General features: G+C 40.6%; 2 protein-coding genes across 7 annotated transcripts in view; one reads left to right on the top strand and one right to left on the bottom strand.

The window, feature by feature from the left end:
• Kif24 (kinesin family member 24) overlaps positions 1-22,744 on the top strand; it is a 41,992-nt gene extending 19,248 nt beyond the window's left edge. The window contains exons 6-12 of the mRNA XM_026387958.2: positions 7,886-8,007; positions 8,861-8,966; positions 13,200-13,271; positions 16,320-16,429; positions 18,982-21,216; positions 21,981-22,074; positions 22,604-22,744. Of these exons, the coding sequence (XP_026243743.2) occupies positions 7,886-8,007; positions 8,861-8,966; positions 13,200-13,271; positions 16,320-16,429; positions 18,982-21,216; positions 21,981-22,074; positions 22,604-22,744 (2,880 nt within the window). The remainder of the gene's footprint in view (positions 1-7,885; positions 8,008-8,860; positions 8,967-13,199; positions 13,272-16,319; positions 16,430-18,981; positions 21,217-21,980; positions 22,075-22,603) is intronic.
• A 2,307-nt stretch (positions 22,745-25,051) lies between these two features.
• Ubap1 (ubiquitin associated protein 1) overlaps positions 25,052-26,262 on the bottom strand; it is a 49,327-nt gene continuing 48,116 nt past the window's right edge. For all 6 annotated transcript variants that reach the window (XM_077797900.1, XM_026387904.2, XM_026387903.2 and 3 more), the window contains one exon: positions 25,052-26,163. In XM_077797900.1, the coding sequence (XP_077654026.1) occupies positions 26,023-26,163 (141 nt within the window). In that variant the 3' untranslated portion in view covers positions 25,052-26,022. The remainder of the gene's footprint in view (positions 26,164-26,262) is intronic.

Raw genomic sequence — 26,262 nt, 5'->3', positions numbered from 1 at the left:
CCTTCTGTGGGGGCTTGGATGTAGCTCAGCAGTGGAGCACTTGCCTAGCACGGGCAAGGACCTGGGTTCGATCCTTAGCACAACATAAAAATAAATAAGTAAAATAAAGGTATTGTGTTCAATTACAACTAAAAAATAAAAGTACTAAAAAAACCCTCCTGTGTAACTTCCTAGTCACACATCTCAATTGTCCTGACTTTTACACTAATTGCTTTCTTGTTCTGTTATAGTTTTACCACCTTTGTATCCTTTCCTAAAACTATATAACTTAGTTTTCACATTTTTTTGAGTTTTCACCTGGTTTTGAGATTTGTATGAATAGAACCACACTATATATATTCTTTTTTTTGTTTTCCTTCTTTTGTTCAAAATTATGCTTTTGAATTCCATTTATGATTTTTACATATAGATGTAGTTCTGTTCTTTCTTATCTGATTTATAGTGTAGTATTCCATCATAGGAAAATACCACAATTTATTCAATTTATTTATCCATTTTCCTGTTAATGGGTAGTGGGGTTATTTCTGTTTGGGGGTTATTCTGCACAGCACAGCTGGGAATGCCCTTATCTTTAACATTTATTTTGGTTGTCTGGTTATAAAATGATTATATCCGAGGACATGCATATCTTCAGCCTCACTAAATGATGACAACTGATTTACAAAAAAATGTGCATTCCCACAAGCAGTATGTGAGCAATCCCATTGCTCTTCACCTCACCAACGCTTTCCTCTTTTTTTTTTTTTTTTTTGGTATTGGGAATTGAAGTCAGAGCCTCGTGTATGCTAAGCAAGCACTCTACTTCTGTGCTTATTCCCAGCCTTTTTATCTCAACTCATTAAGTTGCCCAAGCTGGTCTTGAATTTGCCATCTTCTTTCCTCAAACTTCCAAATTACAGGGCTTCCAGGTGTATGCCACCTTGCTCAGCTCACCAATACTTTTTTTTTTTGGTTGTAGATGGATATAATACCTTTGTTTAATTTATTTATTTTTATTTTTTTGATCAAGAAGGAAATTGAATATCTTAAGTGCTAAGGATTGAACCCAGGGCCTCACACATGCTAGGCATGTACTCTACCACTGAACCCCTACTCTTTTTTTCTTACTATACTGGGGATTGAATTCAGCTAGTGCTTGTGCATGCTAGGCAAGTATTCTATTACTGAGCCACATCTCTAGCCCTGTCCTGTATATTTTTAATTTATCATTTGAATTTCCTCTTTTGGGGATGCCAATTTGGGTCTTGCTCATGTTGAGGTGGTCTTTTCCTTACCTATTATGTATTTTGGATTTGAGTCTTTTTTTCAGTTATTTTATGTCATAAGCATGTGGTCTAATTCAGTGGCCTGTCTTCCAGTTTCATTATCATTATTTATTTATTTATTTATTTATTGCCAGGGTGATATAGTTCTAGTTATTGAACCTAGGACTGCCGCAGTCTGGCTGGGCACAATTCAGGAGCCACTTGTCAAAAGAAACAAACTTTATTTTTAAAACTACAAACGCCAAACAAAACAGCTCCTCAGGAAAAACCCTCAGAGCCCAACTGCCACCACCGACTTCCCCACGCCTCTCCCCACACAAACCACACCACCTCCCACAATCCTCCTGCTCTTGAGGCCGATTGGCTGGGTCGTGTGGGCGGAGCCAAAAAAGTCCCCCAATGAGCAGTTCCGTAGTCTGAAGGGCAGGGAAACAGCCCAATGAACATCACCGCAGAGGAGCCAATCAGCTAGATGTTGCTGGGGCCGCTGTGAGCCAATCATCAGCTGGCAGTCTGAAGGGCAGGGAAACAGCCCAATGAACATCACCGCAGAGGAGCCAATCAGCTAGATGTTGCTGGGGCCGCTGTGAGCCAATCATCAGCCGGCAGCTGGAAGTTTGCTAGGGCCCCTTTGGCTGTGGCTCTCAACATCCTTGTGTATACTAGACAAGCACTCTTCCACTAAGCTACATCCCCAGCCTTCATCACAATTTAATGCTTCCTTGAATCTTCCTTAGGTTAATAAAATTAGAATTTCTCAGTGGTGGGGCCCAGGCACAGGTTTGATAATTATTTAAAACTGAAATATAGTCCATATGCCACAAAATTCACCTAATTGTATAACTTGGTAGGCTTTTAAATATAGTTTTCTTATTGAAATATAATTTAGATCCATAATACCCACCCTTTTAAAGTATGCAATTCAGTAATTTTTTTTAGTAGATCCATAAAGTTGTGTGATCATTGCCACTAATTCCAGAAAATTTTTATCACCTCAAAAAGAAACCCTGTGTCTGTTAGCAGTCATTCCCTATTTCTCCTACCAAGTGCCTAGCATCCACTAATTTTTATCTATGTGGATTTGCTAATTTGGCTATATCATATAAACAGAATCTCATAACATACAACCATTTGTCTCAACTTCTTTCACTTAGTATAAGATTTTCAAGATTCACCCATGCTATAGCACTATAGCATGTGTGTATATATATATATATATATATATATATATATATATATATCATGTATTTCTTTTTGTTTGTTTGTTTGTTTTGGTACCAGGGATTGAACTCAGGGGAACTCAACCACTGAGCCATATCCCCAGCCCTATTTTGTATTTTATTTTGAGACAGGGTCTCACTGAGTTGCTTAGCACCTTGCAGTTGCTGAGGCTGGCTTTTGAACTCATGATCCTCCAGCCTCAGCTTCCCAAGCTGATGGGATTATAGGCATGCACCCATCTAGGACTTCATTTCTTTCTTTCCTTTTTTTTTTTTTAGGACTTTATTTCTTTTTATGGCTGATTTATAGCCCATTATATAGCTGTGCCACATTTTATTTATCCACTCATCAATTGATGGACATTTGAGTTATTTCCACTTTTAGCCATTATGAATAGCGTTGCTATGAACATTCATGTACAAAAGTTTTTGTGTGGACATGTTTTCAGTTTTATTGTGTGTATGCCTAGGAATGGAATTACTAGGACATACTTTTTTGAGGAATTGCCACACTGATTTCCATAGTAACTGTACCATTTTGCACTCCTACCAGCAATATATGAGGATTGGTATTATTTTAGAATCTCCTCAGGTGGTTATAATGTACCACCCTCATAGTCATTCTTCTAGTACATCCAACAATCCTGGCTCGAGTAATGGGAAGGACCTGACAAGACTTACATTTAGTATAGCTTCAAGTATGCCACTCCAGGGAGAAATATCTGAGGCTTTGACCAAGCCCAAGGAACCAGGGAAAGCAGACAGGTTTGGTATTGTAGAAATGCCTTCAATTAACACCAAAATTAAAGCCTCTCTGGCTAATTATATCTTTCCTGCTTTCTTTCTCACTATGTTTTAATAATAGTTGCAAACATTTTGGGTACTATCTACTGAAAACTTGGCTAAGGATTTTTGCAAATATTATTCCCTTTAATTATCACAAAATCAGGTAAATATTGTAAAATTTACATCTTACAGATGAGAAAACTGAGAATGAAATTGACAACTATCACATAGCTAGTGGCTGACAGAACCAAATTCTGACTCAGATTAATCATAGTCTAAAGCCCATTTCCATACTCTAAAGACCTTTTCACTATACTATACTACCTATAGTGGCATTAGATTATTGATTAGAGATAAATTTTTCTTCTTAACAAAGTAGGAAAGCTGGGCATGGTGGCACACACCTGCAATCCCAGCAGCTCAGGAAGCTAAGGCAGAGGAGGATCATGAGTTCAAAGCCAGCCTCAGCAAAAGCAAGGTTCTAAGCAACTCAGTGAGACCCTGTCTCAAATAAAATACAAATAGGGCTGGGGATGTGGTTCAGTGATCCAGTGCCCCTGACTGGTACCTCCGCCCCCCCCCAAAAAAGAAAAAGTAGGAAAAAGGATACTGAGATCATTTGCTTAAAAAATGGATATTTAAAGGACTGTTTAACCTCAAATAACAGGGTTTATGGAAATTTTTATTACTGGTTTTTCAAAGCTAAGAGTTGGGACTTGGGTGAGTGAAATGACAGGTTGGCCCACCATTGGTATATTTCTTTTTCTAAGTTTCTTTTTCCTGGGACAAATAGGTAAGTTTTGCTTACCTATGAGGCCTGAGACCTCATATTTTGTGATTATCAGATTCCTGTGTCTTAGGATCCAAAACATGAGGATAGCATCTGATTGTGGTTGTTTTTTTTTTTTTTAAGAGAGAGTGAGAGAGGAGAGAGAGAAAGAATTTTTAATATTTATTTTTTAATTCTCGGCGGACACAACATCTTTGTTGGTATGTGGTGCTGAGGATCGAACCCGGGCCGCATGCATGCCAGGCGAGCGAGTTACCGCTTGAGCCACATCCCCAGCTCTATGGTTGGTTTTTAAGGACCCTTTTTTGTGATTGCAGAGGAAGGCACAGAACAAAAGTGTATGAGACATGTTGTTGGGAATTCCTTGAGACTGAGAGCTTTCTTAAGTTGTCTGGAGCTCCCTAAACTATGGAATCCTAAGAAAATTATTTATCCCACACTTATTCCCTGTGTTGTTTCTTCCTACTTCTCCCCAGCCAATTCTTCATTTGATAGGAGTTTTGGGTAAATCTGGTCCTCGTGCTTTCTTTGTCCCTGAGATTATACTAATTAAATGGGACAGGAACAAACACTATGAGAAAATCCATTTTCCTTGTCTGTGGGCCTTAATTGTGCTGCTAAGGGGCTGTGTATTTCAAGTCACCCTCTGTATCCTGAAAGAGTTTAAAACATTGTTCTAAAGTATTGTTCCTAAGAAAAGCAGAAAAAAGTTTGTTAGTCAACAAATTATTGTTTTATCAGTCTGTGATACTTAGGGTATTGTATTAGCAAGAAAATAGCAAAGATCAAGATGGAAAGTTGACATAAATTATAAATATCTGACACAGTTACCCTCATAAACATTTATTGACTGGAAACTACACTTGCTGACTCTGGTGTCACTGTGCTATCTCAGGTATTGCCCACATGTTTGCTGAAGTGTCTTCTTCAGGTGGTACTCTCAGATCGCCTCAGGTCCACTCAGGCATGGCCACTTGTTGCCTGCCTGTGCAGCAGCAGCTTTCTTTTTCATATAGGATTATCTTTCCTCTAGAAAATTTCTCCTTTCATGTGTATTTGATTACCCAATCTTACCAACATAGGGACCAGGACTTCCCTGACTTTAAAGAGGACTCACTGCTTCATCACAGTTCCCAAATTTGGGATCAAGATCTTTTTTTTTCTGTCAATTAATGGGCATTTTTGAAAATATTTATTTTTTAGTTGTAGGTGGACATAATATCTTTATTTCATTTTTATGTGGTGCTGAGGTTTGAACCCAGTGCCTCACGTATGCTAGGCGAGCACTCTACCACTGAGCCACAATCCCAGCCCATAATGAGCATTTTTTTTTAAAGATACAGAGAGAGAGAGAATTTTTTAATATTTATTTTTTAGTTTTCGGTGGACACAACATCTTTATTTTATTTTTATGTGGCGCTGAGGATCAAACCCAGAGTCCCACGCATGCCAGGCAAGCGCCTTACCGCTTGAGCCACATCCCCAGCCCCAATGAGCATGTTTTTAATTTTAGAGATTTGCAGGGTTTGGGTTTTTTTTTTTTTTTTTTTTTTTTGTGTGTGTGTGTGTGTGTGTGTTTTAACTGATGCAAGTGAGTAGTTTCTATTGCAACTTGAAGACAATACATCACAGAAACTTTATGATAGGTCTGGGGGAAAGTATTATTTCCAATAAATGATGAAATAGTTTGTCTTTGGCAATATGATTACATATAAAGATGCAAAATACAAGTATGGCTATGCCTCCAAAGCAACACAAGTCCCTAGAGTTCAGCTGACTGCACCTGTCTTCATACTGCTTCTGTTAACACAGAAGGGCATAGCCCTTCTTTGGTATTTGCATAGGAAAGCTTAGTGATTAAAGCCTTATAACCAGATGGATCTGGGTGCCAGTGCCATGTATCCTTGAGCATATCCTTTATCTTTCTGAGCTTGAAACATGGATAACAGATGATTGGGTTGAATGATAGAAGGAATTGAGATAATGTACAAGAGGGCTTAATTACTATGATAGTGGCTCTGTTTGTCACATATATTATTCTAAAGTCTCTGAATATTTCCCGGCACCATAGAATTCAGTAGTTGTCTCTACTTTCTATTGCAGCAGTTCCCATTTCACTACTCATATAACATTCTAAAGAACCTAGATACTGAAACTTGTCCAGTAGACCTTAGATAGGGAGGGGGGAGTTTGAGAAGGACATAGAGGAAAAGTGGGCCTAATGATTTTTAAGGTGTTTGCGTTAATTTTGCTCAATTCCTAGACTTCTATTTCTCCCAAGTAAATTATCTTTTTTTCCTTCTTTCCCTCCCTCTTTTCCTTCCTTTCCTTTTTGTTTAGCTTGTACTGGAGAACTTATGGCATCTCACATTGATCTATAAAGCTGTATTTTACATTTATAGAAAGAAACCATTTAAGTTAGGGAAACGTACACAAAGATGTTCTTTAGTATATTTTTTAATTAACATTTATTATTACCATGTGCCAATTGTAGTAGTAATGAATGCTTTACATATATTATCTTTTTTAGTCCTCATAACTTAACATTTAAGATTCTCATTTTATAGATAATAAACTGATGCCCTGAAAAGTCAGGTGGTTTGCACAAATAGTAGAGCTGGCATGTGAACTCTGCTATTAGATTTCACTTAACCTCTACACTTCAGTTGTATGTAATTTCCAAAAGTTTGATGATGTTTGATATTCACAAACTACCTCGTTTTTACTCCTCAGAGCTTAGCTTCCTTATTCCACAGTTTGTTTCTTTCTTTCTTTTTCCTGGTACTGGGGATTGAACCCAGGGGTGCTTAATCACTGAGACACATCCACAGCCCTTTTTTTAATATTTATTTTTTAGTTTTAGGTGGATACAATATCTTTATTTTTTATTTTTATGTGGTGCTGAGGATCAAACCCAGCATCTCATGCATGCTAGGCAAGCACTCTACCACTGAGCCACAACCCCAGCCCATATCCACAGCCCTTTTTAAAATTTTTATTTTGAGACAGGGTCTTGCTAAGTTGCTTGGGGGCCTTGCTAAATTGCTGAGACTGGCTTTGAACTTGCAATCCTCCTGTCTCAGCTTTCCAAGCTGTGAGAATTATAGGTATGTACCACCACACCCAGCTGTTCCACAGTTTCTGAAAGGTATGGTGATAGTAGACAGTTATTGAAACTGAAAAAAACTGGACCTAGAACCAGAAATTCCTTCACACCTACACTAATAGGCATTTAGCCAGAAAAATTCACCTCAACATGTTAGGCTTTTTGAAACACATTGCAGTTAGTCTTTATTCCCAATTGGGGGTGGGGGGATTGGTCTCAAGGGAAGTCATGGGCTCATGATAATCAAAATAACTCATCACTTCCCTGTTCCTACATATGAGGCCTGGCATGCTTCATGCCTGCATCCTGATAGAACAGGTAGATATGATTGGTCATTCCTTGTTATGCATTTCTGTCCTTCAGTTACTAAGATAGATGAATATTATGAGACTTTGTTTTGGAGCCAAGTATGCCCCAGGGATTTTAGTTAGGCTAAATCCATCAAAGCTATTAAAAAGAGCATATGAGATCAAGAAGTAAATTAGCTCTTGAGCTATTGAATGTTCTCCCACGAGATCAGTATTCCACATTGTTTTCATTGCCATTGGGTACGTGCTCTGTATGATTTAGTGTTTGGGCAGCTTTCCACCTGGACAGAAAAAACTGCATCATACTGACAAAATTATATGTCTGGTCTGTACTGCTTACTTGCCAATTCTTTGGAGCCAGAGGGCTTGTTTGCTCCTTGGGGAAGTCATTCTATATATTTTATTTTCAGGTGATCTTAAAGGGCAGCAAGGAGCGCAGCACTGGGGCCACTGGAGTTAATGCGGACTCCTCCCGCTCTCATGCTATCATCCAAATTCAGATCAAAGATTCAGCCAAGAGGACATTTGGCAGGTGAGCTGGAAATATGCAGGGAATTGCATTGTCTGCCTTTCCTTAATGTGATTTTGAAATATTTGTTATCAACAACAGGACACCATGCCATCATGGAAGTCTTCATTTTGGAGGATAAAGAGAAGAGTTGTTTGCCCTGAAATAAATCATTGTACCAAAATGCCATCAATTGATTGACCATGAAATAATGACCTATTGTTGGTCAATCCTAAATTATTAAAAGGGACATTGATTGCTTCTGACTTGAAACACAGTATCAGAGAAACAGCAAGGAATGCATCTCAGAAAGCTTGCAGGCCATAAAAGAAGTGGGGGGGGCTTAATCCATTCTTCTTGAAAAAGCCATAAGACAATTGGATACATTCATTGCTTCTCTGGTGCTTAGCAAACACTCTGCCATGCTGATAGATGAGCCTGTCTCACCTCTGAATAATGAGTCTTTTTTTTTTTTCTCTCTCTCTCCCTCCCTCCTTTTCTTCTTCTTCTTTTTTTTTTTTTTTTTTTTTTTTTGCTGGAAAGCAGCTACAAAAGTTTCTATTTAATTACCTAATGATAACCAAACTGATTTGTAGTATGGTCACTTAGCCTTATGGGAAGAGTACTTTATCAATTTCAGTCATACTTTCTCACAAATGAACCAATAGAAGTGTTTATGTGAACAGCTCCAATAGCAGCTGACAGATCCGTGTTTTTGGAAAGCTGACAGTAATGTTTTTTTCTTTCCTGAGGATGGCCAGTGTTAATTTCTTCCTGAAGTTACAGAATGTCAACTAATATCAAAATTTTAAAAAATTTAAAAAATTAAAAAAAAAAAAAAAACCTCAAAGTCATTTTTGGTGTGTCTTTTCTCTAGGATCTCCTTTATTGACTTGGCTGGCAGTGAAAGAGCAGCAGATGCCAGGGACTCAGATAGACAGACAAAGATGGAAGGTGCAGAAATAAACCAGAGTCTTCTGGCTGTAAGTTGTTCAAAATCTGAAAATCCTTCTTGAGAGATGTTACCTCTTACATGCAACCAGAATGGGTGAGAATGGAGTGAAATTAGAGCAACAGGTGTGTTCTCATCTGGCAGAAGAATTCCTGGACTGGAGAAAAGTTGGGCTCTTAGCAATGCTAGGCAACTTTCTCTCCCTGCCTTCTCTTTTTTGGCCAATCCCTGCCAAGTAGGAATAAAAATATTTCTGCAAGTTACTAGCTTAGTAAGCTTTTCCTTTTCTCCAAATTTTAAAATTGTATTAATTCCTCAATTTACCAAAGTAGATTAAATACCATAATGATCTTCCATATACTTGTTACCCAGCTTCAACAGTTATCAACATTTGAAAAAGTAAACAATCCCAACTTTCCCCTTGTCAAATTATATTAAAGAAAATCCTCATCATCAAGTCATTTCTTCTATAAATATTTCATTATATACAAAAATAGGACACTTTTAAAAATATAACCATAATACCAACAACATACCTTTAATGTTATCTGTTTTTCAGTATATATTATAATTTCTGCAGGTTTCCCATAAATGTCTTTTTACTGTCAACTTGTTCAAATTAACATGCAAACAATATCCTACATTGCTTCTCCCTCCCTCCCTCTTATTTTTTTCCTATATCTATGTATTTAAAAAAAAAACAGTCACTTGTCTTGCATCCCTATGCTGATGTTTAATATGTTATTCTTGGGGCTGGGGATGTGGCTCAAGCGGTAGTGTGCTCGCCTGGCATGCGTGCGGCCCGGGTTCGATCCTCAGCACCACATACCAACAAAGATGTTGTGTCCGCCGAGAACTAAAAAATAAATATTAAAAATTCTCTCTCTCTCTCTCTCTCTCTCTCTCTCTCTCTCTCCTCTCTCACTCTCTTAAAAAAAATAAATTAAAAAAAAAATAAAATAGATCCTTATTTAAAAAAAAAAAATATGTTATTCTTCCCTCTGTATTTCCTATAATGTGGTTAAATCTCTATCTGTGCTGTTCAGTGTGGCTAGTCTGGATTTTGAAGACTTATTACCAAAAAAAAGCATGCAAAAATCTCACTAATATTTTTGCATGTTTATTGCATGCAAAATTATATTTTGAGCTGGGCATGATAGAATATGCCTGTAATCCCAGCAGCTCAGTAGGCTGAGACAGGAGGATTACAAGTTCAGAGCCAGCCTCAGCAACAGTGAGGCGCTAAGCAACTTAGTGAGACCCTGTCTCTAAATAAAATACAAAATAGAGCTGGGGATGTAGCTCAGTGGTTGGGTGCCCCCGAGTTGAATTCTTGGTATCCCTGCCAAAGTTATATTTTGGATATAGTGATTAAATAAAATATGTGAGTACCATTAATTTCACCTGCCACCAACCATTTCTCCAAGAAACCAATATATTTTTAGCATTTGCTAAATGTCAGTTTAGTTTTCCCAACAACTCTGTAAGGCAAATTAAGCAAATTCTCTTATTCCTACTTTATAGATTAGGATTCCCAGGTTCAGATGGATTGAATTGTCTGAGGAACCACAACCTCTAACCAAAAAATATGTGATTCTGATATTTTAAACAATGGTCTAGGAATCAACTATGAAACATGGAAAGAAATAGCTATGAAGTCATATGCCCTTTGTGACTTGACTTTGTCTATTTCATATGGGGAACAAGCATGCAAAGGGGCCTGGACCTTCTAGAGTAGTATCAAAATATTGTGCTTTGTAAGGTATACAAAGGTAGCCTTATATCTTTCCTGGGCATTTCCTTTGGTTCCTTAGTGTTTAGTAAACTTTGTTGACCATTCCATTCTGATTGAGGAGGGCTAGAAAGGATCCAAGGACTCTCATAGGTATTGATTGTACCACTTGGATGTGAAGATGTAAGGGATGGGTATAAGAGGCAGGGTTTAGTTATTTTTTCATTCCTTCAGGAAAATCTATCCAGTGCTAAAATTGGGGGATACTGGATTGATTTTTAAAACAGAAAGATATTGCCTTATACTTTATGTCCTGCAGCTTCCTGGATAGAGGTTAGGCAATGATGGGCCTTTATGACTGCTGCCAATAACAGCCACAGCAAATTCTGGAGGCTAATTTTCCTCCTCTTGGCAGAATCCCTCACTGATACTTCCAAGGGATTACTTTCTTCCTCTTTCCTCTTTCTCATTTATTGCTTTTAGCCTATATGCTTGACTTAGAAAAAGAAGATCTCTCCTTCTTCATCGTGCTCTCCCACTCTCCCTACCATTTCTTTTTTAAAAAAATATTTTTTTTTGTGGATGGACATAATAACTTTAATTAATTAATTAACTTATTTTGTATGTGGTGCTGAGGATCGAACCCAGAGCCTCACACGTACTAGGCAAGCACTCTACCACAGAGCTACAGTCCCAGCCCCCTCCCACCATTTCTAATGGACATTCCACTCCTTGGTTTATACCAAAGGGACTTCAAAATAGCATACTACAGGGACACAGCCACATCAATGTTTATAGCAGCACAATTCACAATAGCTAAATTGTGGAACCAACCCACATGCCCTTCGGTAGATGAATGGATAGGGAAACTGTGGATATACACACAATGGAATATTACTCAGCATTAAAAGAGAACAAAATCATAGTATTTGCAGGTAAATGGAGTTGGAGAATATTATGCTAAGTGAAGTAAGCCAATCCCAAAAAACCAAAGACCGAATCTTTTCTTTGATTTGAGATGCTGACTGATAATGGGGATAGGGTGGGGCACATGGGAGGAATGGAGGAACTTTAGACAGATCCAGGGCAGGTCATGTCCGGGTACAAAGGATTCTGCCTTCAATGGTCACTGCAGCACCACCCACAACAGGGGAACCACCCAAATGTCCACTGCTGAGGATGGAGAAGGACACATGGGAAAAGGGGAGGGAGGTGAAGGGAGGGGGCATGGGGGTAGGAAAGATGGTGGGATGAGATGACATCATTACCCTAAGCACATGTATGAAGACACGAATGGTGTGAAACTACTTTGTGTACAACCAGAGACTTGAAAAATTGTGCTCTATATGTGTAATATGAATGGAATTGCATTCTGCTATCATATATAACAAATTAGATAAATAAGTAATTTTTAAAAAACGATTTTTAGTTGTGGATGGACATAATAACTTTATCTATTTATTTATTTAATTTTTGTATGTAGTGCTGAGGATTGAACCCAGCATTTCATATGTAGTAGGCAACTGCTCTACAACAGAGCCACAGTCCCAGCCCCCTCCCCACCATTTCTTTCTATATATATATATTTTTTTTTTTTTTTTAAGTTTTAGGTGGACACAATATCTTTATTTTGCATTTATGTGGTGCTGAGGATCGAAACCAGTGCCTCATGCCACTGAGCCACAACCCCAGCCCACCCCTCCCCACCATTTCTTTTCTTTTCTTTTTTTAAATGTTTATTCTTAAGTTTTAGGTGGGGGCTGGGGATATGGCTCAAGCGGTAGCACGCTCGCCTGGCATGCATGCGGCCCGGGTTCGATCCTCAGCACCACATACAAACAAACATGTTATGTCCACCAAAAACTAAAATATAAACATTAAAAAATTCTCTCTCTCTCTTAAAAAAAAATTAAAAAAGAAAAGTTTTAGGTGGACACAGTATCTTTATTTTACATTTATGTGGTGCGAGCACTCTACCACTGAGCCACAACCCCAGTCCCCTCCCCACCGTTTCTAATGGGCATTTTGCTCAATCCAGGTCTATGCTGACCCCAATAATGTGCAATGAATATTTCTTACTGAAGGGCCATGTCTAGGGACAAGTGACAGTTTCTTCCCTAGGGCCAGTTTGTCTAAGTCTTTTTTATTTAAGAAAAATAATCTGTTATTAATGATGGTGGACTGTGATGATCATTATTATCCAAAGTGCAGGTATGAAGACACGAATTGGTGTGAATATACTGTGTATACAACCAGAGAAATGAAAAAATGTGCTCTATGTGTGTAATAAGAATTGTAATGGGGGCTGGGGATGTGGCTCAAGCGGTAGAGCACTCACCTGGCGTGCATGCGGTCCAGGTTCGATCCTCAGCACCGCATACAAACAAAGGTGTTGTGCCCTCCGAAAACTAACTAATTAAATAAATAAATATTAAAAAAAAAAAGAATTGTAATGCATTCCGCCGTCATAAAAAAATAATCTGTTACTCACTTTGTGATATTTGATGTGCTTGCTATTATTCTACTTTGCAGTTGAAGGAATGTATCCGAGCACTGGACCAGGAACACACCCATACTCCCTTCAGGCAGAGCAAATTAACTCAGGTAAAGTTAAATGTAAACCTCAAGTTTTTTTCTGGTTCATTCATTGTTCCTTCTTCCATTTCTGTGTTCATTCAGAAGAGTGTCCACTGCCAGCAAGGCATAAGTTAGACATAGTGGGGAGAAGAGAAGTGCTACATTCCCTCCAGGAACATTCAAACCTACTAAGCCTCTAGTGAGGGCTCACTCAGGCAGAGATACCTTCAACACAGGGCAGCTGGGGCCCCAGGAGGCAGCTATGGCCCTCTGGTTACCACCTTTGTGTTTATTTCCAGTAAAGAAACTATTGCTAGGTATGGTGACATGGGCCTATAGTTCAGCTACTTGGGAAGCTGAGGCAGGAAGTTTGCTTGAGCTCATGAATTAGACTAGTGTAGGCAATACAGTGAGACTTATCTTTTTTAAAAAAAAAAATACTTATTTTTTAGTTGTAGTTGGACACAATACTTTTATTTTACTTATTTATTTTAATGTGGTGCTCAGGATTCAATTCAGGGCCTCACTGATGCCAGACAAGTGCTCTACCACTGAGCCACAACCCCAGTCCAAAACTTCATCATTTATGGAGCCTCTGAGCCCTTAAAGACAGTGGTGTAAGCTGTAGTTGGTAATTTCTTGGCTATAAGATTTAGGCCAGTGTTTTTAGTATAAAAATAAATAAATAAATAATGGCTACAGTTTTTAAAATTGAGACTTTCTACATGTACTGATAAGAAAGATAACCAAGATCTATTATGATGTTAAAAAGCAGGCTGTAGAACAGTGTAATAATCTGATTGCCTGTGTCATCTTAAAGCATTTTTCTACTATATGTGTAATCACACAGGGAAAAATATTTTTAAAAATGCAGAAGAAACAGCATTGGATTATCTCAAGAATAACAATGGGGGTAAAGATGGAACTGTAACTTTACATGTTATGAGAGTATGTATGATTTGACCGCTTGCTGTTTTTATAGTTTAAGAAATAGGCGGGGCTGGGGTTGTGGCTCAGCGGTAGAGCACTTGCCTCACACTGAGACCCTGAGTTCCATCCTCAGCACCTCATAAAAATAAATAAGTGAAATAAAGGTATTTGTGTCCAACTACACTAAAAAATAAATACTTTTAAAAAAAAAGGCAATAAGGAAAAAATGACAGCTGGGCATGGCAGCATTTGCTTATCATCCCAGCTACTCAAGAGACTAAGGCAGTAGGATTTGTTGAGTACAGGAATAACATAACAACATAGCAAAACCCTGTCTGAAAAAACAGAAACATTCTCTCCTGTTGAGTATTAATCTTGTTTCACTTTTATAAATAATCAGAAAAACTCTAGAACATTTTGATTTTGCTAATTGATTGAAATCTGTCACTGTCATGGTTTTAATCACTTAGGGCAGATTTTCAGGTGCAGTATGTCTTTCTTCATTTCAATAACAAAACACAAATGTGCTGTGTACCAAAATTAAGTTCATTGTTCAAAGACAACATAATGTATTAAACAAATTAATAAATACATTTAATGTATATCTTTATTTTAAAATTGGATTGAGATTTATTTGTTCTTTATTAAAATTATAGCATAATACTAAGAATTGTGTAAAAACAAAGGCAATGTGTCATGAAATAAATGGTACATTCTTAAAACAATGAAAAAATAAAAACAAAACAACACAAGCATTAATTGTGATTATTCTTATTCTAAGTGGTGGAAATATTGGTAATTATTTTTTCTTGGTTTTTTTTCCTATCATGGAAATGTTTGGATATTAAATCAGCATCCATAATAACTGCAGAAGAGCTACATGAGGACAGATCTGCCTAGGTACAAACATTTGTGAAGATAGTTATGTCTTCCCTGATTCCTTTCAGCACTATGTATGGTGCACATTAGAGGACAGACAAGTAGGAGAGGATCTTGGTAATACCATAGGACGTGGGACAGAACCTATTTTAATATAACTCCATGCTAGTCAGAATTGGTGTTCTCTGAATTTGATTCCCACACTGTGACATTTAAAACATTTCCCCCCTTTTATTCATACCAGGGATTGAACCCAGGGGTGCTTAACCACTGAGCCACATCCCTAGCTCTTTTTATTTTTTATTTCAAGACAGGGTCTCACCGAGTTGCTTAGGGCCTCACTATTTTGTTGAAGCTGGCTTTGAACTTGTGATCCTTCTACCTCAGTCTCCTGAGTCAATGGGATTGTAGGTGTGCACCATCATGCCTAGCTTTAGTGAACATTTCTATGCACTTAACTCCGCATGTCTATCTAATCATAAGCATGGGATCATATGTTTTGTTATTCAAAGATTTAAGTTTAGGATGGCATATGCCTTTAATTATAACTACTTAGGAGGCTGAGGCAGGAGGATTGCAAGAACTAGGCCAGCCTGGGTAACTTAACAAGACTTTGCCTCAAGATACCTGGGTGTGTGATTCAGTGACAAAAGCCCTGTCTAGCATGTGTGAGGCCATAGTTTTGATTTCTACCCCCCCCAAAAGGGGATTTATATTTTAATTATTTTTTCATGTGCCTGAGTACAGATATACACAGTCATTTGTAATTGTTGCATTCAATTTGTAATTAGTTTGTTCCCTACTTACAAACTCCCAGGTTGTTTTAGAATTGTTATTAAGTAATGTTGTAATGAATATCCCATGTATACTTTTTTTGTCAACTGAGAAGTCCCTCAGTATAAAAACCTTGATGTGCATGCTCTTTACCTTTTATTTCATATTGCTGCACTGCCCTCTGGAAAGCTTGTGCCAGGTCATGGTACATGGCATATGGCAGAATAGGAGAGTACCCATTTATCTGGATCTGCACCAGGGCAGGATATTCATTGGTCTTTTTTAATTTTATGGGTAAAAGTATATAATATTTTAAATGGCTCTTTTGTATTTCTTAAGGGTGAGATTAGTACTTTTTCTGTTTATTGCATTTGATCATTTGTATTTCTTCTTTTGTGAGTTGCCTTTTTTGCCCCAGTGTCCTGAACACAAGTAGTCAATATGCTTTTGTTGGTAGACTTCATTCACTAACCCACCTTCTGGTTTGGACAGGTTCTGAAGGACTCTTTCATCGGCAATGCCAAAACTTGTATGATTGCTAATATCTCACCAAGCCATGTGGCCACTGAACACACTTTAAATACTTTACGCTATGCTGACAGGTAAGAGAGAGAGAGAGTGAGTGTGTGTGTGTGTGTGTGTGTGTGTGCATGTGTGAGACAGAGAGAGAAAGAGGGGGATATTTGTGCACATGTCTCACACAAATAAGGGATCTCACTTTGCTCTCCAACCTTCTTGGAGAAACTGGTGATTTGAAGAATGTGACCTGGTAGGCCCTGCTTTTGCACTTATGACAAGAGGAAGATGATATATCCCCTTACTTGGGAGTTGACTCCATAAGTGGCTTTTCAGTGGCTACTGGAAAGTGAAATATTAATCTGAGTTGGTCAGCTCAGTTTTGTTGTTGTTGTTGTTATTTTTTTTTTTCTAGTATTGGGGATTAACCCAGGGGCACTTTACCATAGAGCTTAATCCCCAGCCCTTTTATTTAATTTTTTTATTTTGAGACAGGTTCTTACTTAAGTTGCTTAGAATCTTGCTATGCTGCTGAAGCTGGCTTTGGACTTGTGATCCTCCTGCCTCAGCCTCCCTAGTTGCCAGGATTACAGGTGTGTGCCATTATTCCTGCTTCAATTAGTTTTTTTCCTGCTGACTTCAGCCCTAATTGTAAGAGGTAGAATACATATTACTTCCAGGCATGGTGGCACATGCCTGTAATTCTGGCTACTCAGGAAATTGAGGCAGGAGGATGACAAGTTTTAGACCAGTCTGGGTAACATAATGATACCCTGTCTTGAAATAAAAAAATTAAAAGGGCTGGGGATGTAGCTCAGTAGTAAAGCACTCCTGGGTTCAATCTCCAGTACCACTTGCACACACAAAAATAGACATTACTTGTGAAGGCAGAATCACTTAGAGCTTTGTTAGAATGGACTAACCTGCCCATATATAAACTGAGGCCCAGAGAAGGGCAGGAATTTTCCAAGAGTTTATCAGAAGTTGGTGGCAGAGCTAGTACCTCTTGAATGCCTGGTCAGGCCTCTCTTTTTTTTTTTTTTTTTTTTTTTTCTTCTTTGAGTGCTGGGGATTGAACCCAGGACCTCTCTCGTACTGAGCTACATCACCAGCCTCTTTTTATTTTTATTTTGAGACAGGGTCTCACTAAGTTGCAGAGGCTGACCTCAAACTTTGCAATTCTTGCCAGGCCCAGTAATCCCATAGGCTCAGGAGGTTGAGGCAGGAGGATTGCAAGTTTGAGGCCAGCCTCAGCAATTTAGCAAGGCCTTAAACAATTTAGTGAGACTCTGTCTTAAAATATAGAGGGGGCAGGCTGAGGATGTAGCTCAGTGTTAAAGCACCTCTGGGTTCAATTCTTAGTGTCCCTCACACACACAAAAAAAATTTTTAAACTTGTATTTTCTTGCCTCAGCCTCCTAAATCACTGGCATTTTCCATCATACCCGGCAAGTCAGGACTCTTTCTCAAATAACTTAGGTATCTGCTAGTATCTCTCCTCTCTTTAGCCTGTTGTCACATGCGTCTCTTATAGTGAGTTGAACTTTTTTTTTTTCTTTAGTTTTGTTCTAGGTTTGAACCCAGGGGTGTTTACTACTGAGTTACATCCCTAACCTTTTTTATTTTTTTATTTTGAGATAGGGCCTCAAATTGCCGAGGCTGATGTTTAACCTGCAATCCTGTCTCGGCCTCCAGAGTATAGGCATGCACCACTGCACACAGCTGGATGAGACATTTTTGATTGTCATAACTGGGAAGAAATGCTACTGGCATCTAGTGAGTAGAAACCAGAGACCAAGGATGCTGCTAAACATCTTACAGTACACAGGGCAGCACCCTATAAAAAAGAATTACCTGGGCCAAGTACAGTGGTAAACTCAGCAGCTTCGGAGCCTGAGGCAGAAGAATCATGAGTTCAAAGCCAGCCTCAGCAACAGCAAGGGACTAAGCAACTCAGTGAGACCCTGTCTCTAAATAAAATACAAAATAGGGCTGGGGATGTGGCTCAGTGGTCGAGTACTCCTGAGTTCAATCCCCAATACAAAAAATAAAAAAATTACCTAGTGCAAAATATCAACTGCTAACATTTGAGTTATTTTTCCCTTAATGGAATTTGCACAGTCCTGCTTATTTTTTGAGGTTTTGACTTCTGAAATGCCTAGTTGGTTTGAGGGAACTCATTTTCCTAGAGGAGCCTGCAAGGGGGTAATTTTCAGGAAAAAAGAGCTCTGTTTGTGGAACTGCAGCTGAGTGGTAGACATGAACTGCTGATCTGGCCCATCTTCAGGACACACAGGATGGGCTCTGTGTGAACAGTGTAGTTCTGAGACTTGCATCCTTGGCTTGTCCTTTATATGGGGCTGTGTCAATTTCCAAAACTCTTCTGATCATGGAATGTTGGGTGCATGCTTATATCCTCGGAGAAGATGTTGCTTTTTTTTTATTAAAGTTCAGAGGGATAGAGGGATATCTCATGCTAAAACTGAATGTTCCCTTTTCCTCTTATTCTCTCCCAGATTTAAACAAACAAAAAACCTACCAATCCTTATAATACTCTTCTTATTTTGTGTTTTCCTTGAAAATATGGAAAAGGAATTATAGAACATATATTTACTATTAAATATGTTATTATTCACAGAGTCAAAGAATTAAAGAAAGGCATTAAGTGTTGCACTTCAGCTACCAATCGAAATCAGACATCTGAAAACTCCTCTCCAAAACGAATTCAGAACTCCCCTATGGCCCTGCCAGGGGACAAGTGTTCTCCAAAAAAAGTCAAGCTGGGGCTTCAGCAGTCAGTTACAGTGGCACCTGGTTCCACAAGGGGGAAGACCCATCCTTTGGCCAGCCATACCCCTAACATCCCTTTTGCTTCTATACCAAAAGTCCCTGGTAAAAGGGGTGGCTCCAGAGGGAGTCCTCCCCAGGAGTGGGTCATGCAGACTAGCCCTGTCAAAGGAACCCTGCGGTCTGAACATTTGGTCAAAAAGGGGGCAGAAGAGTCAATTCCATTGTGCTCTGAGAAAAATCAAGTTGGCAACAAGACCATCCTTGAGTGGAGAGGCAGGATACCAGGCCTAGGAGAAGGCCCAGGGCATGGAAAGCTGCCCGCCAAATGCAAGAAAGTACAGCCAGTGCAGCCAGTACAGAAACAGCTCATGTCTCACGTTGAACTCTCCTTTAGCAATAGCCACCTCTTCAAGGAGGGCAGTCAGGACAATAAGATGAGCATGCCCTCCAGGCCTACTTCTGAAGCTTGGACAAACATCCCTCCACATCAGAAAGAGAGGGAGGAACATTTGCGTTTTTATCACCAGCAGTTCCAGCAGCCACCTCTTCTTCAACAGAAGTTAAAATACCAACCATTGGAAAAGTTTTTATGCCAGTACAGGCCCCTAGAGTGTCAGTTCCAGAATGAGACCCCTCCTCCATCCCATTCTTTCTCTGAGAGTCAGGATGGAGCCCAAGCTGAGGACCTAGATGACAGTGATTTCAGTGAAGATTCTTTTTCACATGTCTCCAATCAGAGAACCACAAAGCAGAGGAATACCCTGGAGCAAAGTGAAGGCTCATTCTTCCTTCATCAGAAGAGAGATCAAGGTGCTGAGGAACTGGTAGCAGAAAGGCAGCAGAGCCTGTTTTTTAGTTCCAGGTCAGATGGTGAAGAAAAGGATCTAACTGAAAGCTGGGTGTACTCCAAGGACCCAGTAAGCCACAGAAGAAAAGCACTCAATCATAGCCAAAGCCCAAGTAAGGTACACTTGGACTGGAGCAGAGAGAACTCTACCTCCATCGGGCCTTCTAGAGACAACCCAGCAGAGGAGCCTTCCTGCTCACGGGTAGATTTTGTATATAGTGGGAAAAAAGGTGAAGGCCCAGCCTTTGACTTAAGACAGGATACCTTCAGCAGTAAGGTTCCTGGGCAGGCTGAAGACAGCTCGCCATCCCTGGAAGATGGTTTCTCTTTCTCGCCATCCCACATTACAGTTTCTGGATCCCCAGAACAAAAAGATACAGTCACCCCACTGAGAGAAGTCAGTAAAGACAACCCCACTCAGATGACCAGAATAGTAAAAAATAGTATCCCTGTACGAGGAGAAGATTCTGGAGGGCAATTAGGCACATGCTATGAATATCCTTCAAGACTAATGGCTCCCCTCACTGTGTCCCTCCTAGAGACCCCAGATAATGACAGCCCTTCTCCTTTGAAACAACTGGCCCAGGGGGCTGTGCATAGTCTAGTGGCAGAGAGCACAGGGGGACCAGCTGTGGGCCACACGGTATCATCTAATGATCAAGAGGCAGCCTTGCCAGTGTCTTCAACAACTGGGCACCTGTGGCTGTCCTCATCTCCCCCTGACAATAAGCCTGGTAGTGGTCTTCCAGCTCTGTCCCCATCACCTATCCGCCAGCACCTATCTGACAAGCTGCCCAACAGGGAGGCAAACCTGGGAGAGGCCTGCCAGAGTAGAGAAACTGCACTTTTCTCCCAGGAACATGTGTGTGGCAAGCAGTGTGATACTGATGCTGAGGAGACAGAGCTGGATGGTTCCTGGGGTTTCCCAGGAAAGCCCTTCTCCACCATACATTCTAGTGTACCCCATTCTGGACTTGTACTTACCACACGAACAGGAAGCAGTGCTGTGGCTGATCAGCCCTGGACCCAGGAGAGAAAACATCCTACAGGGCTCAGTTGGCAGGAGGTTGGTTTGTCTACAGACTCCATCAAGTTGCCCTTCTACAAAGAGGACATTATGTGGCTCAAACACAAGCCAATCTCAAGGTGCTTAGCATCGCCAGATTCTCTTCTGGTCCCTAACTGCCCTCCTGAGACCACAGGGACATTCAATCAGCCCACCCTGGAACAAGCACAGTAAGTTGGACTTTCTCCCTAAAACATGAGCTCCTTTGTCATCCCCACTTCTGCTCCAGGTAATAATTTGTCATGGAAAAAGCTAAGGTCATGCAGAGATGCACAGTGAGGAGCTTGCCTCTCCATGTTTATTTCTGGAGGCTTTAACAATCTTGCTGCTCTGTGGTCTCTACCCATCATTAGAGTCTGACAAAAGGCAGATCCTGGGCTAGGGTTGTGGCTCAGTGGTAGAGCACTTGCCTCACATATGTGAGGCACTGGGTTCAATTCTCAGCACCACATATAAACAAATAAATAAATAAAGGTCTATCAATAACTAATAAAACACTTCAGATCCCTCAGCTTCTATCTCCAGCCTCCTGCTTTGGTCTTGGACCCTGCATAGGAAGTAGAAATGAAAGCAGACCCTATGCCGAGTGTGCCATCTGCAGTGGTCATACCTTGAGAGTCTTTCTCAGGGAAGCCATGGGAAATGGGCAGCTCCTTGGAGAAGCAGCACCCAGCCCTCTCCTTCACTATAGCTGGGGAGGCAGGGACAGCTTAAGAAGCCCATCTCTTTCCTGGTATTTTGTTGGTTTCCTTAATATTGACTAGTCCTGAGAAAAGAACAGGGGAGATGGAAGGGGTGGGGAGCCGGTTCTAGTCAAAGCCTTGGCAATTTTAGGTGGAGTCAGTTCCCAGCTTGGAAGTAAGGACCAATGTGAGAAAGCTGCCCTGAGAAAATGGGAGGCCAGGAGTATTAGTTTCCTCTCTGGTGTTTCCAGGCAGGTGGTCATCCATGCACACCAAGAACAACTGGATGAAATGGCAAAGCTGGGCTTCAGGGAAGAGACCCTAATAAGCCAACTGTCTTCTAATGTAAGTAGCCTTGGTAAACAATCATGGGCTGTTGGGAAGTTAGCCTGTGGCCGGTTTGATGTGGTACTTGTGGGTAAGGGTCTGCTGTCACGCACTAACCACTATCAAGGCCTTGTGCCTCCTCTTGTCATTTCTCTGAGATAGCTTAAGAGGGTCTGGCCCCAGGTGGGAGATGGTGCCACATTGCTCATTGACAAGACTAAAAGTTTTCAGCCTCTGTCCCTAGTCATTCTGCCTCCCTAGTGGCCTTGGGACTCCTGTGACTGAACAGTGACCAGCCTGCTGCCTACAATATACAGACGAGGTACTTCTACCTCAATATCCTTTTGTTCTACAACATACCTCTCTTCCTATAAAGTGTCTCAAAGGCAGAGAAGTGAGCCCTATCCAGTGCCATAGCAGCTGTCCTGCAGGTGTTTCAACTGGAGGAGGATCTGAGTTCTGAGTTTTCCTGAAGAAAGAGGGACTAGAAAAGATGATCTTACAGAGAACCAACAAACCTCCACTTGTCCTATGTTCCCTTTCTCAGGATTTCGAAGATTTTGTGACCCAGCTGGATGAAATCATGGCTCTGAAATCCAAGTGCATCCAAAGTCTGAGGAGCCAGCTGCAGCTGTACCTCACCTACCACAGGCCAGCTGTAGCCCCTGAGAGAACAGTAGTGTCTTAGAGAAAAATCTTACACCAGATAGTAGAGGTAGTATAGGAGTCAGTATTGGGCTTTCAGGGGCTGGTGGAGGCCTCTGCCACGTCCTCCCTGCACATACCAGAAGCTACTCGCTGGTCCCACCTGTCCTATCCTCACCCAGCCACACATGGCCTTAGATGGGGCCCCGTTCCCTCAGAGTCGGGCTGAAGAACTTAATGCTTCTCCCTTTCCTTTGGGGCACCAAGAGCATTTGCTTAATGACCCATAATTGTGGGAACACATAGGTGTTCCTAAGTTTGAGTATCAGAGAGTTGGGTAATCAGTGGTAACCTGGAGGTCAGAGGTCACAAGCTAAGGAAGACAATATGCTGAGTCCAGGGAGGGTGTTTATTAGCTAAATTCTGTGCCTTTCAGTCTTCAAAGGAAAAAACAAAAAAACCTAAAACATAGGTGCTAGCAGGGCAGCAGTAGGGTGAGCTCTGCCCCATTGGCCCTTGGAGATTGATTTGGAAATGTAGATTTACTTTTGAAAATGTAAAATGAATAAACTTTGATTTGATGATGTCTTTAATAGCAGATGTGGGGCAGGCTTTGTGTTTATAGTTACCCTTCCTTCCAGCAATCCAGTTCCGAAGAAGAAGAGGGTGGGTACTTTTCTGTCCCCATTTCAACCTTTTGCTGAGGTGATCAGCACCTCCCTATGCTAGTCCTTTTGTTTCTATGGCAGTTCCTGGTTGCCTAACTGATTTCCTGCTCCTCTTGGGAAAACTGAAGAGCTAGAGGATCTCGGGCAAGTCTATCTCCTAGGCTTACTATCTTCCAGGACAGCATGGCTTGCCACTCTTAAGGGCCTATTTTTTATTGTTGTTGTTTTAAAATTGTTTTAAGATACACATGACAGTACAGTCTATTTTGACATATATATACACAGAGTATAACTTATTCCAATTAGGATTCCATTCTTAAAATGAATGATATGGAGTTTCACTGGTCATGTATTTATATATGAACATAGGAAAATTATATGATTCATTCTATTGTCTTTTTGATTCCCATCCCTTCCCCCTTTGTTTCATTCCCCTTTTTCTAATCCACTGAAATTCTTCCCTCCTCCCTGCCCCCCCTTGCCATGTTGTGTGTTTGCATCTACAAATCAGATCTACATTCAACCCTTGATTTTTTTTGGGGGATTGCCTTATTTCATTTATCATGATAGTCTCCAGATCCATCCATTTACTGGCAAAAGTTAGTCTTTTTCGTGGCTGAGTAATATTCCATTGTGTATATATACCAGAGTTTGATTTTAAGTCCTTTGGGTATATATTGAGGAGTGGGATAACTGGGTAAAATGGTGGTTCCATTCCTAGTTTTCTGAGGAATCTCCATATTGCCTTCTATAGTAGATGCACCCATTTGCAGACCCACCAGCAACATATGACTACCTTTTTCCCCACATCCTTACCAACATTGTTATTTGTATTCTTGATAATTGCCATTTTGACTGAAATGAGATGGAAATTCACATTTCTCTAATTGCTAGAGATGAACATTTTTTCACATATTTGTTGACCATTTGTATTCAACGGTCTGTATTTAAGATCTTGGCATTGAGTGCTGTGAGCTATAGTGACACACACACACCCTTTCATCTGAGTTCTGCTCCCTACGTTATCTTTTTATCAGGAAAAAGCTCAAGACAAGGAAAACAAAGTAGCCTCCAGGTGCCCATCACTTCTAGAGGCCCCACGGAATAAAACAGATTCATACGTCACAGCCTTGGCCTTAAAGTCCATTACCATATGAACAATCTCAAGTAAAGGATAACTTTGAGGTTATAAGAGGAGGACTTAAAAAGCTAAAGGAAAGCTAAATAGCCAAATTGTAGTAGCCATCCTTTGTCAGCCTCAGATGGGGCTAGATGGGACCACCAGAGGGCATCCTGTTTCCAGTTTAAGGCTCTGAAGCCCCTCACATTATCACTAAAAACCAGAGTCTAACTCCCAGCCAAGATCCCCAGAGACTTAATAGGAATAATAAAGACAAGAAACATTAGGGATGAATTCTATCAGATACAAGAGCACCATTGAGAGCTAGGGAAGTACTTAAAATGCAGTCCTGCCTGTGGCACAAAACATAAATGCCTGGTGTTGCTCACAGGAAAAAGGACTTATTTCCTAAGGGACTTCCCTGAATGCCCAGTCTACCAGGAAAGCATGTGTTCCGTACTTTTCCAGCCCCAGGAATTCCCCTTACTACTCATCCACCAGCCCACCCTCTTCAGTAAAACAATTCCTGGCAATAAAGAAGTTAACACAGCAGGATACCTTTTAGACTTTTATTATTAGTTCTCTCTGAAGAATCAAAATAGTTAGCAAATTATTTTAGATTCATCAAGGCTGTATATCCTTTGTATTTAGATCTATAATGATGTACAACATAATACAAAAGAAACCAAAGAGAGTGATTTCTAAACCTAGGTGTTATTCATGTGTCATCCTAAAGCAGGGCTGGAGGAAGAGGCTGTTCAAGGATAACAGGGGAGGGTTAGTGCTAGGCCACCAAGTTGTGGCCTGTTTTCTCAACCCACTCAGTGTGCTGGGAAGGGGCCAATGATTACTCAAACTGACAACAGGTTTCCTAGAGCAGGGCTCTGAGACCTTGGGCAGCAGAGGATTGTGGTCCAAACCAAGCTGAAAGAAACAGGCTGGACAGGGAAGTATGGTGACTGCCTGGCAGAAGAGGCAAACTGGGCCCCATGGGGAAAAGCGCTTTCCTTGTACCTCAGAGACATTACAGAACCAGTGTAACACTAAGACTTCATTAAAAGGGAGAAAGAACAAAACCCTGGAAGAACCTTCTCGTACTCAACTTGGATTAGAGTTCAATCCACCAGTGCAGGTAGTGGGGGAAGCATCTAACCCCAAAGCAGCACTAAGTCTAGCCCTCCCTTTTCTCCCCACTCCTGTTGGCAGCTAGACCAGGTTTCTTCTGAGGATGTAGAGACCCCAGAAAGACCAAAGTAGTCTCTCTGGAGGGTCAAAGTGGGAAGGACACTTCTCAAATACAAATACATTTAATATGGAAGGAGCCAGAAAAAGTCTGGGGCATGCCCAAATCTTCCTCATTTTCTCCCCAGCTCAGAGCCTAGGCTCACAGAGACTGGCAAGCACAGTCTCCACACCTGATCTTCTAATCCCCAAAAGAAAATCCAGAAGTGTGCCCCTTCTTCCCCACATGTGGGCTCTGCAGGGCCTCTGGGGGGTGGTGGTTCCGTGGCAGGGCCTGGGCAGGGCCTGGTCTCAGCTGGCTCCAGCCCGAGCCATGAGGTCTTCCAAAGCATTGTCCTGGTCATTGTTGTGTAATAGCAAAACTTCCTTAATGTCTTTCAGTTCAAAGCCCATTTCCTTAAATTTGCTCATTAACTGAAGAAACTCCATCATCTAAGAGACAAAAGAAAATACAAATTAAATAAAAAGGTCCAGCCATGCAAAACAGCTCAGTGTGTACATAGCAATACTTGTTGGGGAGGCATCTGCCTC

Source organism: Urocitellus parryii, chromosome 4 (assembly GCF_045843805.1).
Source record: "Urocitellus parryii isolate mUroPar1 chromosome 4, mUroPar1.hap1, whole genome shotgun sequence".
NCBI lineage: Eukaryota > Metazoa > Chordata > Mammalia > Rodentia > Sciuridae > Urocitellus > Urocitellus parryii.
This window is presented reverse-complemented; position numbering and strand designations above follow the sequence as displayed.